Source organism: Mobula hypostoma, chromosome 21 (genome assembly GCF_963921235.1).
Source record: "Mobula hypostoma chromosome 21, sMobHyp1.1, whole genome shotgun sequence".
In the NCBI taxonomy this organism is placed as follows: Eukaryota; Metazoa; Chordata; class Chondrichthyes; order Myliobatiformes; family Myliobatidae; genus Mobula; species Mobula hypostoma.
The window spans coordinates 8,597,889-8,617,271 of record NC_086117.1 but is presented as its reverse complement, the minus strand read 5'-3'; the positions used below and the strand labels follow the sequence as shown (position 1 = coordinate 8,617,271).

At 39.4% G+C, this 19,383-nt stretch overlaps 1 protein-coding gene across 8 annotated transcripts in view; it reads right to left on the bottom strand.

Moving 5' to 3' along the window:
- gapvd1 (GTPase activating protein and VPS9 domains 1) overlaps positions 1-19,383 on the bottom strand; it is a 121,381-nt gene that overhangs the window by 49,314 nt on the left and 52,684 nt on the right. For all 8 annotated transcript variants that reach the window (XM_063073400.1, XM_063073404.1, XM_063073405.1 and 5 more), the window contains 4 exons: positions 15,748-15,905; positions 7,377-7,506; positions 5,653-5,778; positions 935-1,108 (listed from right to left, as the gene is read on the bottom strand). In XM_063073400.1, the coding sequence (XP_062929470.1) occupies positions 935-1,108; positions 5,653-5,778; positions 7,377-7,506; positions 15,748-15,905 (588 nt within the window). The remainder of the gene's footprint in view (positions 1-934; positions 1,109-5,652; positions 5,779-7,376; positions 7,507-15,747; positions 15,906-19,383) is intronic.

Below are 19,383 nucleotides of genomic sequence, written 5' to 3'. Positions count from 1 at the left end.
CCGGAGATAGAGACAGAGATTAAGAAAGGGGAGGGAGGTTTTGGAAACAGACCAGGTAAATTTGAGGGTGGGGGTAAGTTGGAGGAAAAGTGGATAAAGCCAATGACTTCAGCACGGGTGCAGGAAGCAACACCAATGCAGTCGTCGATGTAGCACAAGAAAAGTGCGGGACGGTCACCAGTGTAGGCTTGAAACACAAACTGTTTCATGTAGCCAACAAACAGGCAGGCATAGCTGGGACCCATGCGAGTGCCCATGGCTACCTCTTTTGTTAGAAGGAAGAGGGAGAAGTCAAAGGAGAAATTATTTAGAGTGAGGACAAGTTCTGCTGGGTGGAGGGGAACTGGTTAGGTCTGGTGTCCAGAAAAAAAATGGAGAGCTTTGAGGCCTTCCTGGTGGGGGATGGAGGTGTATAGGGACTGCACATCCATAGTAAAAATAAGATGACGGGGGCCAGGGAACCTGAAATCATTGAAAAGATCCAAAGCGTGTGAAGTGTCACGGATGTAGGTGGGAAGGGACTGAACTAGGGAGGATTAAAAAGAGTCAGGGTATGCCGATATGTGTTCAGTGGGACAGCAACAAGCTGAAACAATGGGTCTACCTGGACAAGTGGGTTTGTGGATATTGGTGAGGAGGTAGAAACGGGAGGTGTGGGATGCATGAACTATAAGGTTGGTGGTGGTGGATGAGAGATCCCCAGAGTCAATAGGTTGGTGATGGTGTGGGAGACAATGGTCTGGTGCTCCTTAGTGGGGTCCTGTTCGAGGGGCAAGTTAAGAGGAGGAATCTGAGAGTTGCAGTAAAGTATTTGTTTTTTAAGGATATGCATTGCAGTGCCTTAGCAACGTTTAGAAGCATTTGTTATGTATTTGAATCCTGAATCAAAATACTTGTCTATATTACTAAATGCACCATCAACTTTAATATTTACCTGCAATATCTTGTAGTCTATCTTCATCAATGTTCGGATCAAAATCACTTCCCAGGACATCTGTGCTCCAAGTCTCACTCACAGTTTCCGAAATGTCCCTGTCATCTGTCAGCCCCATCATGTCCCTAATTTCAAATTTACGGAGTTTGTCATCAAGATTGTCTTGGGTGGTGGCTACAATGGAATAAAGAAATAGTATTAATGTTTGAGGTCTTAGTTAATAAATTTTAAATATACTCTGAACAAAAGTTACCAAATTAAAATTAGTGTTTACTATGTAGTAAACCCTAACTGGATATTCTCAAAGCACTTTGCCAAGTGACAGAACACAAATTTGACTCAGAGGTAAATACGAAGACAATAAAGGTAGAAGCAAGTTGCAACAAATATGCAGAGTTCACACAATCCGAGATATCTTTTTCATAAAACTGCATTTCATGTAACTCAATAATTGTTTTTCAGACCATATCTGCCAACAATCTCTAAACTCCATGTTTAGAAAAGCCAATTTCACTCCCCAATTTAATTGGCAATTGAAGCGATGCTCCTGAACTTCATAAAGTTGCTTAATGAAAATGAAAACAACAGGAATTCTGCAGATGCTGGAAATTCAAGCAACACACATAAAAGTTGCTGGTGAACGCAGCTGGCCAGGCAGCATCTGTAGGAAGAGGTGCAGTCGACGTTTCAGGCTGAGACCCTTCGTCAGGACTAATGAAAATGAACATGAAGTTTACCCTCTCCTGTGAGTGTCACTTAATTGCAGAAATAAGTTTCCTTTAAATGGAAAAATTACATTTAAGCACCAATGGGCCATATTTGGACAACTGTCATTTGAATGTTAAAGTTCACCTACTTGCATTGCATTTTGTTTTCTCAAGTTTATATATCAACAAGAAATGTCCATGATTATTTAGTTTTGTGGATGAAAAGCAGTATTGTTTGGAATTACTACTTTCTGGCTTCATTACCAAGAGATCAGCATTCATTATTTCGGGGGATACTGATAGTTATGAATTCTGCAGCTGCAAACTATCCTCAATTTTGGAACAATACAGATACAACTGTGGAAAATCTAGAAGGTTCAAAGATGGTTTTTCCTTAAATAAAAGTTGAGAATCAACATGAAAACTGCTGTGTATAGATCTGTTCAGGCCATCTGTCTCACTCACTAAATTCAAGACTAAAAGACACTGGAGCAGAATTAGGCCTTTCGATCCATTGAGTCCACTCTGCCATTTGATCATGGCTGATTTATTTTCCCTCTTAACCCCATTCTCCTGCCTTCTCCCCATAACCTTCGGCACTTACTAATCAATAATCTATCAAACCCCTACTTAAATATATGCAATGACTTAGCTTCTACAACCATCTGTGGCAAAGAACTCCACAGATTCACCATCCTCTGGCCAAATAACTCCCTCCTCATCTCTGTTCTAAAGGCAAATCTTTCTATTCTGAGGTTGTGCTTCTAGTCCTCAACTCCCTCACTATTGAAAAGAACATAAAAGAAATGAGGGACCGTGCCTACAGGTAAGTTAATCAGGACTCTGAAAAGATGGCTAGCTCATGCCCCAGGATTATTTACACTGCTTCAAATGTACTTCCTGCCTCTACACTCTGGATTAAAGCAAAACAGATTAATTGTTCTCATCTTAGAAAAAAAGAAGCTGAACACAATGATGAATCCTCGAAAAGATCAATGATGTAGCATTGCTGTTTTGTGATGGATCCCACCCACACTGCTCATGGACTGTTTGTCCCACTTCCGTCAGGGATGAGGCTACATAGCATCCACACCAAGACTGCCAGAATCAAAAATAGGTACTTTCCCCAAGCAGTAAAGCTGATCAATCCCTCCACATCCCCCACCACTACAGCTTTATCATTTCCTGTCAGTCACCTTATTTACTGATACTCCTGTGCCCGGTGTCAGTTACAATATATACAAGCTACCCTATGTATTTATATTTGTGTTTTTTTATTATTGTGTTTTTAATGTTCTTGCGCTTTTCTTGTGCTGTATCGCATCCAGAGTAACAATTACTGTATTTCAGTCTCCCTTACACTTACTTACTGCCTGCTATACCACTGGCGTTTAGGGCAGCAATGAAGCTCCTCCATCTCTGGTGGTGTTCCGGGCTTCCTTCATCGTGTCAGTAGCTTCCTCTTGGTTTTCTCTACAGTCAGTCATGCAAGTCCCAGGTAGAGACTCAGGAATACTGTCACACTCAAATGTAGAAGGATTCTTCACTGCTGTTACCGTAACAATTTTGTTTTACCAGTCAAGGTTGTTAGCCCTGAGCTGAACCCCCGTACCTGGAGGACCAATGGACCTCTACCTTTGACCTGTTTGGCATGGTTGACCCTACCAAGAGCCAAAGCATAAAGCCTTGTTTCCAGCCAACATAGCTCTCTGAGTCATTAAGGCACACAAGCCTCCAAACCCAACAACAAAGCTGTGGTCCTCTTGAAGGCCTTTAAACAATCCTGAATTTTGATTTTTTTTTCCTTGCACTAGCACTATTTTATCATTTGTTCACCGAGTACAAACTTTGCTGGCACCCTAATATCTATCATTCACCCCCTTCCTTACTGTCATTAATTGGACGGTAAGCGTCAACCACATCAGTGTGTCTGAAGTAAGACACAGGCTGGCCTGGGAAGGTTGCCCCATTTCTTTACAACTGACATTAATGGACTACATTTATTTTACAACAATCCAGTAGCTTCAACACTTCTGTTCTGGATAAGTTTTAAGTTCAGGTTAATTTACTACAGCTGTATGGTAGAATTTAAACTACTTTCAATACAATAGATATATGGAGGTTAGAAAAATAGAGGGCTATGTGCTGGGGAAAGTCTAGGCAGTTTCCACAGTAGGCTACATGATCAGCACAACATTGTGGGCTGAAGGGCCTGTAATGTGCTGTAGAATTCTATGTTCTATGTTCCTCTGGATCATTCATGCACATCTCTCACTCGGAGATTTGTAGCTTGACAACTACATGGTAGTGTAGTGGTTAGCACAATGCATTATAGTTCCAGCAACCCGGGTTCAACTCCCGATGCTGCTGTAAGGAGTTTATATGTTCTCTCTGCGACCTGATTCCTCCAGGTGCTCCAGTTTCTTCCCACAGTCCAAAGACGTACCAGTTGGTAGGTTAATTGGTCATTGAAAGTTGTCCTGTTATTAAATCAAAGGATTGCTGGGTGGCACAGCTCAAAGGGCCGGAAAGGTCTATTCCATGCTATATCTCCATAAATAAAATAAATACTATGGAGTTGCTTCTAAGCAAGCACACACACGTGTGGCTGTCAAAATCTTCAACTTTACTTCCATGAAAATAGATTGTTGGTGCTTATTGCTATTAATTAACAGAAATCAAGTAATTACCACAGCAGCAAATGGCCAATAGTCGAGGCAAGTATTTGAGTTTAAATTCATTGACTCACAAATCATGTGTCAGGAAAGACAAGTGGGCAGTACTGTCACGTGGTGATCAGCGTATCGCTTTGGAGCCCCAGGTTCAATTCTGCCTCTCTCTGAAAGGAGTTCTCCCCATGACCAAGTGAGTTTCCTCCACGTGCTCCAGTTTCTTCCTACACTCCAAAGACGTAGGTTTTCCAAAGGTTAAGGTTAGGGTTAAGTTGTGTGCATGCTATGTTGGTGCTGGAAGTGCAATGAAACTTGCAGATTGCCCTCAGGGACTGTGGATATACAGTGAAAAGCAATGCATTTCACTGTATGCTTCAATGTACACGTGGCAAATAAAGCTAATCTTTAAGAGTCTGTAGTCTTAAGAACCAGTTCAGCAAAAAACACACAAGAAAATAGAAAACTAAATCCAGAAGTTAAGTACCTCCCATCCTACACTACAATTAGAAATTATTTTACACCATATACCTTCAACACAGTGAGAAACTGACAGCATCTTTAATTCTGTTTAGAATACCTAAAACAGACTTAGTGAAACAGGCCTTAATTAACCATTCATATCTCAATATTGTGATCACCAATTCTGCAATACCATCACTGGGCCTCACGGGCACAATACATGTCACAGACAAGGTCAAGAGGAAAACAGTACACAACCCCAAATATTAAATTATTTATTAGCATATGTTGAAGAAACAACCCAAATGGAAGAACGTTAGGCAATTTTGGAATTGCATCAATTCCAGCCTTTACAACCTACCACCCATCTCCTGACCCAAAAAAAAATTCTTAAGTACTAAATCTCAAAACAACCTCATCATGTTTCAGATGAATCTGGTTTCACCAGTAAAACAAGAAACCTACTTCTAAATAGAGTGCTGATCAGCTAGATAGGAGTGAAAAGAAACCCTAACCTACCTGAAGAAATAACAAAGGAATCCAGTCTCTCAAAAGAAATCTGGAATATCCTGAAAAAAAACCATCAATCCCAATTAAAAGAGAGATGGAAAGTGCTGCATGAACCAGAAATCTGTATGTAACAACTTAGTCTAAATTGCACCGTGATCTAATTAAGGATAGGAATAAATTTAAGATGTGGGAGGAACAGAGCAGAGGATTAATGATCATTTATGAGCAGGCTTCTTTCCAATAGTTCTCACTTTAGCAATGCACAAGTTAACGAGAATCTAGATACAGTGAATGCATTCTGTGGCTTGGTGAAAAACACATTCACCAACTGAACTTTCAAGCAAAATGACAGGCTTTCTATTTTGCTTACCTTGCTCATGTTCCAACAACTGTAAAGCCTCAACCCCGTTACTCCCAGACGGTCCTGCTCCAAGTTCAGAGACAGATTCTCCTTCCAGATCCAATGACGACACAGAGTTTGATCGGTTTGAAGGTCCTATTATAAATATAAATTAATATGTGAATTAAATAAACAGGGAACTCAAATAAATAAAAACAGATGGGGACATCCTGAATGGATTTCATATCCTGTGACCCCATACTATTTTTCAATATATTCATACCTATATAGAGAAGACGTAGAGAGAATGTTTCCTATAGTGGGAGAGTCTAGGACCAGGGGGCACAGGCTCAGAATACAAAGATGTCCCTTTAGAACAAAGATGAGGAGGAATTTCTTTAGCCAGAGGGTGGCAAATCTGTGAAATTCATTGTTGCAGCTGTGGAGGCCAAGTCATTGGGTATACTTAAAAAAAAGATTGATAGGTTCTTGATTGGTAAGGGCATCAGAGGATATGAGAAGACAGAAGGAGAATGGGGTTGAGAGGGATGACAGATCAGCCATGATTGAATGGTGGAACAGACTCAGTGGGCTGAATGGCCTAATTCTGTCTTTATGTCCTATGGTTTTATAACACACATTTTGCAAAACTCACCCACAGTTAGTTTCTTTTTAGACTTGCTTCCATGTCAAAAGTAACCAACTAGATTAACCCAGCTGATAAGTCACAGACATACTCATGACAAATAGACTTACTGATTACAGGTGACTTTTGGCAATGTTTTGGATGCTAATTATTCGTCAGCACTGCAAGGTTCAGGTTAAATACTGCTTAACCCAGTTCCTATAATGACTTGACAGAGGTGGATAAGAAAAGAGGCATAGATTGGGTGGACAGCCAGAAACTTAACCCTAAGGCAGAAATGGCTAATACAAGAGGGCACAATTTTAAGGTGTTTGGAGAAAAGTATGGGGGGGGGGGACTGTCAGAGGTAGTGTTTTTTTAACAGAGAGAGTGGTTGGTGCATGCTAGGGGTGGTGGTAGAGGGAGACACATTAGGGACATTTAAGAAATTCTTAGATAGCCACATGGATGATAGAAAAATGAGGGGCCATGTCGGAGGGAAGGGTTAGATTGTTCTTAGAGTGGGTTAAAAAAAAGCAAAACATTGTAGGACGAAGGGCCTGCACTGTTCTATGTTCATTCTTTGACTTTAGTTAGAGTAACTGTAACAATATCGAGATACATCACTTAAAATTTTAAGTTTTAAATACCAAAGAATTGATCAATGTTTGCTCTTATAATTCATAATACTCCGCTTCCCCCCAAATCCACTTATCACAATAACAAAAACCCCTCATACAAAACATACACAAGCTAGGAAGGGAAGGGGTTTGGAGAAGTGACAAATGGTTTGGCCATGTGGATGTGTTATTTCTTATGGAGAATTTTTTTTTGAAGTGGTAGCAGCTTGGAAAGGAGAAACTATTTATTGAGGTAACAAAAGAGCCTTAGAATCCAATGTGTCACAAATGGACAGAAAAAAAAAAACAAATTCAAAAAGGAAAGGAAAATTTATTGGAAGGCAAGAACCTGGAGTGGAGGAGATTACAGCGATGAGCTGCAGTGAGACCACACAAGATTTAAAGACAAATGCCAAGATTTTAAGTGTGACGTATTAGGATTACCAGGAACCAAAGCAAGTCATGTGGACTGGAGCAAGGGCTACATGGAACTTGATGAAAAGCTTCACCTTCTGATATTCCCTCCATATTATCACTGCACAGAGAAAAGCGCAGAGTTTTATCTGGTTTCCCATGGAGTTTTCCATCCTCTACGGGTACTTCACCCTGGCCACTCTCAGAAAGCTGCATGCTCAGCACCTGATCAAAACAGAGAAAGAAATCAATACACAGTTAAACAGCCTGCATGTTGTAAATACTAGTCTATATTGATAATCCAAATGGTATTTAATTATCAGACAATTGAAATGTTTGAGCCCAAAGCCCACATTTCCAATGTTGTTTAAACTACCATAGTTGTTTTTAAGTGGGGTAACAACTTCAAATTCTCATTATAAACTAATTATAAATTCAGTAATAATTGAATTCATCACAAAATTGATCAAACGTTAAACAAATTTAGGGGTGCTACAATTAGGTTTCTGGATTGGGATTACAGGTACACTGTTCCTCAACTAGATGAGAAAAGTGTGCAAATACCTGCAGCCGGAGCCTGGAGGGGTGTGTGTGGAAAGGGGCTTGCTTTGATGTTGTCTTGTTGCTTACAAGAGAAAACTCGCAGATGCTGGAAATCCAAGCCACACACACAAAATGCTAGAGCAACTCAGCAGGCCAGACAACATCTATGGAAAAGAGTACAGTCAACGTTTCGGGCTGAGACCCTTCAGCAGGAAGGGTCTGATGAAGGGTCTCGGTCTGAAACTGCAACTGTACTCTTTTCCATAGCTGCTGCCTGGCCTTCTGAGTTTCTCCAGCATTTTGAGTGTGTTGTTTGTTTTGTTGTTTTGTTATTTGTTGTCTATTCTTTTGTGCACTGTGTTATTCTGCTGAGCGTTGTGGGCATGCTATTTTGGTGCTAGAATGTGTGGTGACACTTGTGGTCTGCCTGCAGTACATCCTTAGGTTGTGTTGGTTATTAACGCAAGTGATGCATTTCACTGTATGTTTTGATGTACATGTGTCAAATAAATATGAATCGGTACATAACAATATAGGTCGCTACCACAATAAACTGCATCAATTTGCCTTTCTAACTCATGCCATAATTGGTTGACACAAGTTTCATGGCTTATTAGTAGATGCACAAGTTTAAAGGTTGTAGCACACTGATAGAACACAAATTTAACCCTATACCTTGGTGAAAAGCCCTGAGTAGCATGACGGAAATTTTCCTGTTTCCAATAAAGAAATGTCTAAATATGAAGTGTCAAAATGTGCCTTCAGTGTCGCAAGGATAAGATATAAACTCTCGTTAAAATTATTCAAATATTTAAGGGGCCACATAGAACTTAACATGCAAAACACAAGATAATACAGATGCTAGAATCTGGAACAACGAAAAAAAAACTGGTTGCTGGTGGAACTCAGTGGGTCAGACAGTACCTGAGGAGAGAAATGCACCTTCAATGTTCCAGGCTGAGACCATTTATCTATGCAGGCCTACAGCAGAACTAGGAGATATTCGTACATCATTCAAGTCCCACATTCCCACAACCTGCTTTGACATGCAAGTTCATGGTTGATCTTTAAACTCAAACACTGATTTCCTGTCCTTTTAAACAAAGAAATAAATTGATCAGTTTTGAATCTAATCAATGACAACTCTGCCACTCTCTGGGGGTAAGGAATTCCAAAGATTTGCCATTTTTAAAATCTAGACTTTTTCATCCTTTCAGTTAAAAATGACCTTCCCATATTTTGGAATTTCTATCCCTTAGTTTCTGAACTTACAGCTGAGAGAAACACCATCCCTATTTTTAACACACAAAGTGCTGGAGAAACACAGGTCAGGCAGCATCTATGGATGGAAATAAATAGTCAATGTTTCAGGATGAGACCCTTCATAAGGGAAGAAGGCAGAATAAGGTGGTGGGGAAAGGATGAGTTCAAGCTGGCAGGTGACAGGTGAGACCAGGTAAGGAGGAAGGTGGGTGGATGGGGTGGGGGAGGGAGTGGTGATGAAGCAGGAAGCTGGGAGGGGATAGGTAGAAGAAAATCTGTGGAATTCCCTACCCAGTGAAGCAGTGGAGACTACCTCAAATATATTTAAGATAGTTTGGTAGATTTTTTCATAGCAGAGGAATTAACAGTTATGGGGACAAACGCAGGTAGATAGAGCTAAGTCCACAACCAGATCAGCCATGATCTTATCGAATAAGATCATGCATGCTCAACAGGCCAGATGGCCAATTCCTGCTCTTATTTCAGGTTGGCTTCATTATCAAGTCCTTTTAAAATACTTCTATCTTTCAATGAAGAAATAAAATGTCTTAGGCTAAGATAAAGAGTCTTTGATTTCCTTAAGATAAACAGACAATTTAAAAAATCAGCACAATATGCTATTTTATTATAAAGACCGTTTATAATTTCAATGAAAAATTCTTGTACCAAAATTGCCTTGCAATTAAAAGTCAACATACTGTCTGCCTTCCTAATTGCCTGCTATACCTGCATAATTCCTTTTTTTTAAAATTTTGTACTTTATTGTAATTTTATGTTGGTAATTCTGCCATAAAACAACAAATTTCACATCACACAGTGATAAATAACCCTGGTCCGATGTTGGCTTTCAGTAACTTGTGTACAAGAAAACCCAGCTCTCGACATTTCTCAATCTATCACCATTTAAAACATTCAGCATTTCTATTTTTCCCTTCTACTGTGGATAACCTAACACCTTTTCCACAAGCTGTTCCCCACTTGTTCAGCTTGTCAATATCCCCTTGAAGCCTCATTGCATCTCCATAAGACATAGGAGCAGAATGAGGCCATTCAGCCCATCGAGTCTGCTCCACCATTCCATCATGGCTGATCCCAGATCCCACTCAACCCCATACACCTGCCTTCTTGCCATATCCTTTGATGCCCTGACCTATCAGGAGATGATCAACTTCCGCCTTAAATATACGCACGGACTTGGCTTCCACCGCAGTCGGTGGCAGAGCACTTCACAGATTTACCATGTTGGCTAAAAAGTTTCCTCCTTACCTCTGTTCTAAAGGGTCAGCCCTCAATTTTGTGGCTGTGCCCTCTAGTGCCTCTCCTTTGACCACCCTGCTTGTCACTTGCTCGAAGAACTCTAACAGATTTGTCAGCCAAGATTTCCCTTTACAGAAACCCTGCTGACTTTAACTTATTTTATCATTAGTCTCCAAGTACCCCAAAAATTTCTTAATAATAGAATCAACACTTTCCCAACCACTGACACTAGGCTAACTGGTCTATAATTTCCTTTCTTTTGCCTTCCTCCCCTCTGAAAGACTGGAGTGACACTTGCAATCTTCCAGTCCTCCGGGACCATGCCAGAATCAAGTGATTCTTGAAAGATCATAACCAATGCATCCGTTATCTCTTCAGCAACCACTCTCAGGACCCTGGGATGTAATCCATCTGGCCCAGGTGACTTATCCACCATAAGACTTTTGATTTTGCCTCGCACTTTTTCCTTTGTAATAGCAATGGCACTCACTCACTCCTGCTCCCTGACACTCACGGACCACTGGCAAACTGCTAGTGTCTTCCACCATGAAGACAGGTGCAAAGTACCCATTCCCTTTGTCCTCCATTACTACCTCACAGGCATAATTTTTCAGTGGTCTAATACCAACTGTTACCTCCTTTTTATATAACTGAAAAAAGTCTAGTATCCTGCTTTATATTATTGGCTAATCTGCCCTCATATTTCCTCTTTTCCCTTCTTATAGCTTTTTTAGTTGACTTTTGTTGGATTTTAAAAGCTTCCCAATCATCCAACTTCCCACTCACTTTTGCTATCTTATATGCCATTTCCTTGGCTTTTACGCAGTCCTTAATTTCCCTTGTCAGCTACGGTTGCCTACCCCTGCCATTTGAGAATTTCTTCCTCTGTGGGACACATTCCTAGAAACTCCAGCCATCTCTGCTCTGCTGTCATCCCCAATACCCTCCTCCAATCCACCTTGGCAAGATCATCTCTCATGCTCCTGTAATTCCCTTTATTCCACTGTGACACAGATACATGTGAGTTATGCTTCACCCTCTCAAACTGCAGTATGAATTCAATCATATTATGATCACTGCCTCCTAATGATTCCTTTAGGCTAAGCTCCCTAATAAGATCTGGGTTATTACCTAACACCCGATAGCCTTTCCCCGAGTGGGCTCAAGCACAGCTGCTCTAAAAAGCCATTGCATAGGCATTCGACAAATTCCCTCTCTTGCAATCTGACACCAACCTGATTTTTCCAATCCCCTTGCATATTGAAGTCCCCCCATTACAATTGTGTCATTACCCTTATTACATGTCTTTTGCAGCTCCCTTTGCAATCTCAACCCCACATCTTGGCTACTATTTGGAGTCCTATATATGATTCCCATGATATTTTTATTTTAACCCTTGCAATTTCTTAACTCCACCCACAAAGATTCAACATTCTTTGACCCTATGTCACCTCTTTCTAACGACATAAATCTATCTCTTACCAACAGAGCCACACCACCGTCTATGCCCTCCTACCTGTCCTTTTGATACAAAGTGTATCCTTTGATGTTAACCTCCCAACTATGGCCTTCTTTCAGCCATGACTCAGTGACGCCCACAACGTCATACCAAGCAATCTAACTGCGCCATGAGTTCATCCAAATGCTTATTCTGAATGCTATGCACAATAAAATACAGCACCTTCAGTCCTATATTCTTCACCTTTTTGAATTTTGCCTCTGTGGTACAATTTAGCTCTTTGCTCCGTCTGCATTTGTACCCTTCCTTACATTCATGTTCACCCATCTACTTGTAAATCTGCTGGCTCATTCTCAGCTCTATCATCCTGGATCCCATCCCCCTGCCATATTAGTTTAAAACACTCCCAACAGCTCTAGTAAATCTGCCTGCAAGAATATTGGTCCCCCCTCGGATTCAAGTGCAACCCTTCCCTTTTGTACAGGTTCCACCTGCCCCAGAGCTCCCAATTATCCAGAAATCTGAGTGCCTGCCCCTGCTCCAATTCTTCAGCTACACATTTATCTGACACCTCATTCTACTCCCATCCTCACTGTCATGATCTCCATCACTACTTGAATATTCTGACATTGTTTCATCTCATCAGTAAACTTAAGTGTTAAAAACCATAGAAAAAACCATAAATTGTATGTGCAAATCAGAAAGAAGATGAGAGATATTAGCTTTATCACATGTACATTTTAAAGACGGCACTTGAGGGTGGAGACTTTAAATCACCTCACTTTTGCACTTTTTAAAAATATATTTGTTATTGTAACCATAGCAATGTTTGTATTGAACTATACAGCTGCTGCAAAATGACAAATTTCATGACACGTCTGATTCCTCAAAACATGTATAAAATGTATAATTTTTTTTAAAAACCAACCAACGCAGAGGATGTGCTGGGGGCAGTCTGCAAGTGTCATCATGCCTCTGCCACCAACACATCATAGAAACATAGAAAATAGGTGCAGGAGTAGGCCATTCGGCCCTTCGAGCCTGCACCGTCATTCAGTATGATCATGGCCGATCATCCAACTCAGAACCCTGTACCAGCCTTCTCTCCATACCCCCTGATCCCTTTAGCCACAAGGGCCATATCTAACTCCCTCTTAAATATAGCCAGTGAACTGGCCTCAACTGTTTCCTGTGGCAGAAAATTCCACAGATTCACCACTCTATGTGCGAAGAAGTTTTTCCTAATCTCGGTCCTAAAAGGCTTCCCCTTTATCCTCAAACTGTGACCCCTCGTTCTGGACTTCCCCAACATCAGGAACAATCTTCCTGCATCTAGTTTGTCCAATCCCTTTAGGATTTTATACATTTCAATAAGATCCCCCCTCAATCTTCTAAATTCCAACGAGTATAAGCCTAGCCGATCCAGTCTTTCATCATATGAAAGTCCTGACATCCCAGGAATCAATCATGTTCACAACTTACTAACTTTAACCCATATGTCTTTGGAATGTAGGAGGAAGCCCATGCAGTCATGGAGAGAACATACAAACTTCTTACAGAAAGCCACGAATTACATTCCAGTCGGTGACTGCTGGTGCCATAAATCATAGCGCTAACTGCTGCACTACTCTAAACTGGTATGGATTGTGAGTACATGTATTTCACTGGATGCTCCACAGATGTGAAAGACTCAGAATAAAATGCTAGTTTTATCTTCATGACCGCAATAAGTTTGTGAACACAAATGGAAAGCCAAATGAAAACTAAATGCCAAATCTTTGGATCTTTTAGCACAAAATAATTCATATAGTTACTCTTATACCAGGGGTACTTTATCCATAAAATGAGAAAATAAACAGCAGCTACTGAAAAAGTATAAGCAGCAAAAGTTGAACAGAAAAATTCTACTTTTTAAACACTTTCCAGAACAGCTCTTAAATTCCTCCTTCATCATAATCCAAATTCAGTTGTAGTAGGTAGAATGGCCACTTGGTGGTGCAAATCTCCCTTTTGTTTCCTCTGGTGGGTGGAATGTTGTAATTAATGCAGCATCAATCAATGTGCGTTTGTCACTATACTGCCTTTTTTTATATATGTATGAAGCAAATAGCATGCTCTGGTTCTCCAGCAAAAGACCAAACTGCTGAATGCTAAACTACAAAGAATATTTAAGAAAAATCACTGTAGTAGCAATATTCTAGGAAATAATCAATTAGCTTTATATGCTTTTGCAAATTAATGGACATCATAAAATTTAAATGAATTATCAAGACGAGGAAAACATAAAATAGGTCTAATAAATTGTTTTGCAATGACGTAACAAGATACCAAACAACCTTCCCAACGCCAACTGAACAAAAATGTTTTTGTGTCTCTTGCCAACAGAACACAAAGTACTACACATCTGTAGTTTCTGGGTTAAGTGAAATAATTCTGTTGCTTCTTGGTTTTAAGTGAGTTTGATAAAGACAGTGGTGGGTGGTGGAGTGAGAAACGGCCTCCTAGAAGTGATTTGTTACAATTAAAACTTGTTAATTTCAAGATTATTGGTCAAACATTTCCAGCAATGCAGACAGAATTTACTTATTTAGAGAAAGAGTGGGGAACAGGTTCTTCCAGCCGAATGAGCTGCACCACCCAGCAACCCACCTATTTAACCCCAGCCTAACCACAGAACAGTTTACAATGACCAATTAAACTATCAACCAGTAGATCTTTGGACTGTGAGAAGAAACTGGAGCTCCCAGTAATCACAGGGCAAACGTACAAACTCCTTACAGGTGGCACTCGAATTGAATTCCGAACTCCAATGGCCCAAGCTGAAATAGCGTCACACTAACCACCATACTACCATGGCGCCCATTATTGCATAAAATTTTGGGACACAATTTCTAACAAAATTAGCAAATTTCTCAGAAATTTCCTCTACTAAAGTTTACAAGTGATGGAGGTAACTCATTAGAAAAGTAGCACTGAAGGTCTATGATTATATTTTTCTTTAAATTTTAAAAGTGATACTATGGGTATCATGTAGAACACTGGTCTATTGCATTCATGAATGATTGGTTTTAGCAGCTTTACATCATCAGCCAATTAGTTTAACATAGGTCTTTGGGGAAAACTGATAACACCAAGATGCAGCACAGAGCGTCATAGGAAGTCATTCCTGCCTGTGGCCATCAAACTTTACAACTCCTCCCTTGGAGGGTCAGACACCCTGAGCCAATAGGCTGGTCCTGGACTTATTTCATAATTTACATATTACTATTTAACTATTTATGGTTCTATTACTATTTAATATTTATGGTACAACTGTAACGAAAACCAATTTCCCCTGGGATCAATAAAGTATAACTATGAACTTGGAAAATAAGCTCATTAAGCATGGTTTTAAAAAAAAGCAATCTTATTTTAATTGAGCAGCAAGCTCAAGCGGCCAACTGGCTCACCGGCTCTTGTTCTTTATGTTCTAATATTAATAGCTAGAGAAACATTTTCTCCTAAAATAAGCAGTTTTGTAGCTCTAACAAAGAAAGGATTCCAAAATTCTGTGAGATGAGGCATGGTACAAGATTAAAGGTGACTAAATATAAGGTATTGGAAAACATGTTTGACAAAGTGTTTACTGGAGGAGCTGTTAACAGCCTGAAAGCCAAAAAGGCATGTAGAATCCAGACCATGTATCACAATTAATCCTTTGAGGGTTTTTGATCCCTCATGAATACATCTAAAGTGAACCCCATGAATCTCATCAAATCATTAACTGGGGTGGAATGCTGATGAGTGACATGGGGTGGTGGGTAGATTCTACAATCATTAATACCCTTGCTAAGTTATGAAAAATAATTACTGATTATTTCACAGTACTTGCCAATGGTTCATCAATTTCAACAGTAAAAAATAAGACAGTTCTTGAAACACAAAACTCTTATAATCCGTGGTACCTCATTTTCAGACATCATCCCCGGTGTCATCTGTGAAGCAACGCCCAGTGAAATGACCAATACTTCTTCAGGCTGCACTTCCTGCAGGGTTTCTTGTATTGCATTTTCATGTTCTGTGTGATCCTTGGCTTCATTTGTCCTGGTTTTATTTCTTCCAGCTGTAAGATATCACATTTACAAAACCTTTTCCAACTTCATCTCAAAGTTTAGGTTGCAGACAAATTTAATTGTAAAATACCCCAAGATAGGAACACCAACAACGTAGGTACAATTGCAGATAGTTACTGACTATAATACGACAACTGTCAATGCAAGGACTGCAATAAGGTAAAGACCTTCCTTACCTTCAGGTCTGGGGCAGTCAGGGACAAGCAATAAATTCCTTTGATATTTGTATCATAAGAATGGACCGAAGTGTAAAATTGGCAAAGAGTTTGACGAGGGGTGTGTTAAGAAAATGTTTTGCTTCAATGGGAAAGACCAGAACCTTCCCATACCAGAACTGGGACTGGGTCATAAACATAAGATGGTCACTTCTAAGTTAGGCTGGACATTCAGAAGAAACCTCTATCCAGAGCTTCGCAAAATGCAGAAGTCGCTAATATAAAGTAATGTAAATAATAGATACATTAAAAACCCAAATGAATTATAGGACAATGATGGGGTTAGTTGTGGGTCATGTGGAGACGGAGCTGTTGAGACTGGTTTCTACACTGCAAGTACAAGATAATACATGCTCAGCTAAAACAATCTGCTTGGTAACCTCTCTAAAATTAATTGAAATATTCCTTTACAATTTCTTTGTGCACAAGAATATGCAGTTTCATTAAATGTGTAAACACAATCTGTGAAAACATTCAATGTGATGATAGTGTCTGATTAAAAAAGGAGATGCGATATTTCCTTCCACAGCGTATTCAAGTTAAAGCAACCATGCTTTTTTTAAAATTAAGAAAAAGGTAATGAGGTTTTCATGTTCAAGCAGTTTTTCAGCTATTACAACTGCTTGGAGTCACATTCAAGCAGCACCTTCATTTCAATCTTCTAAGCAAAGATCACTAAGCTTCCAGAGAATAACAGCAAGGACCAAGATAGCTGACCTCCACCAGAGGTCCTCCTTTGTACAAAGTACAACACCTAGAGGGTTTGTACCCCAAACCTCACGGACTCAGTCTCACTTAAGCTCTTTGGTGTGAGATGCACATTAAACTATATTCAAATTCATTATGGTTCAATAACCATCACCTAGAATACCTTTTAATTTTAGTGCTGCATAGGAAATATTGAACATCACCTCACAGATTAAATCATGTGTAAAATTTCTTGAAAGGAAAAGAAATTATTGGACGAAGTATAAAAATAAAGTTAACTGGGTGAACACCAAATATCATCATCCAATCTATGAAGTTTATCTCACTGTTTTTATGATTGATGAAACTGACCATTGTTCTGTGACAAAGTTAAACAGAGTTTTTGACTTTGGCTGCATTCAGAAAGTGGCAGGTACAGTTTCTGTGCCTCAGTGGGCACAATTAAAAAGGAACCAAACATTCATTTCAACAATTCTCACAAGGAAGTTTTAACCATTCCAGACTTTGTGGCTTCTGGAACCTTCTATGTATGGAACTGTTACCCACCAAATGGAGCTACAAGAGGGATGTGAGCAGTCAGATTTGTAGCTGAGGTATCCCAGGCGGTAATGGATGCTAATTGTTGTCCTGGGTATGGGCAGCATTAAAGAAATGGAAATCAAATGCAGGTTAATAACATTAAAATCCCCTTTGTGCATACTTTCATTCTGCACAAAAAAAATCACTCTATAAATATTACCATTTATTATTTACAATACAGAAGGTTCTCAACATTCTACAAACTGAGTACTTTTCCCAATCTTTGAAGTCTTGTCTATGACAACATGCCAAACCAACGTAAATCTCGAAGACCAGGAAAATAATGGTATTTACCATGTAGAAAAGGTAGAATAGTGCTGTTATGGTTCTTTGTCCAGTCCAAGGAAAATAGGGTTCATTTTCTTTCAAGTGAATAAAATATGCTGCATATAACATAGATGTAACAAGACCAAATATATTTTCAAATATATTCTATTTTTGTTAGGATTCATGTTAATTTAACTGCTTCAGCTAAAATAAAAAATTGCTTGCACTTATATCACAGAATAAATGGTTTGAAAATTGGATGAAAGGACATAAGAATGTGATTTGTTCCTGATATTGAAATCAATTACCTGAACACTCAAAAAGGAAACACACAAATCAATTCATTAAACTTTCTTCCGTATGATAACAAATTTACATTATATTTTTCACTTCCACAGTAACTTAAACTATGTATTATGTGCTAATTGGATTAACAGTCCAAAGCTATATTCCTCAAATGTAACAACATGCAGCTGGATTGAAAACTTGGCAAAACAGTTTAGTGGTCAATACAAATAAATTCTAGGTAAAATGTTGTTTTAGCTGATATAATTGCAAAGATTTAATACAGATAGAACTTTAAACACAGAAAAAGATTAATTTCTCATTAGATGTATTCACAATGAAACAAAACAAAATGATTTATCTTAAATGACCAGGGTAACTAATTTCCTCAGTCAAGCGGTGTCGTCACTCTTGATCACTAGTTGCCAACTCTCACCACAAATTAATTAAGCAGTACTGTTACTGAATTAGCAATCCAAAGTCCTGCAAACAAGAGCTCAATCGGTTAGACTGCTTACTAGATTAAAGAAAACAACCCTGCTTCAAGAATTTAATTGCTCTAACTTAAAGCAACAAAAGGGTGCAGCAATAACGTTCATTGTGATGTGCTGGCATTAAAAACCTGCTCTACAGGACTTATCTAGTAAAGGAGACCTCCCAGCTCAGAGTGGTTTACAGGTGAATCCAACATGTTGTACTTACACCCATCTCCAAACAAGTAATGTGTGAGCCTGGTACAATAAATGGTGATCTTGTCATGTTCCACAGATCACAAGAATAATTATTTGATGAAAGAAAATCAGGCTCAGCTGTGCAGATCAATGTAAAAACTCCCTGTCTAAGTCAAGGGTTTCCAATCTGGGGTCCTTGGTTAATGGTAGGGGTCCATAGCATAATAAAGGCTGGGAACCACGGTCGAAGTTGATGTGCATAATAACCACGATGCGGTGCTGGGTAGTTTTAGAACATAGAACAATACAGAACAATATAAGCCTTCACTCCTACACAGCCCTCGATTTTTCTATCACCCACGTGCCCATCTAAAAGCTAATTAAACGTCTCTAATGTTTCTACCTCTACCATCACCCCAGAAGAGCTTTGCACACACTCACTGTGTAAAACTGATGACATCCCCCTATACTTTCCTCCAATCTCCTTAAAAGAGCTTCCTCTTGGCAACTCTTGTGAAATATTAAGGCTAAAGGGACTTTAAGGGTAAGACAACTTTCCTGGAGAGGGAAGTGGGGTGCATTTGGAATTAGATTGTACATCAAGAGTAATTGGATAGTAATTAGCCATTGTTTCAATAAATTGGAGTAAATATTGCAGCAAGAATTTGATTACTTTCAAATAACTTAGACTGTTGATTACTAAGTAAAAGTTAAGCATTTCTTTACAGTAGCAGAACCACAAA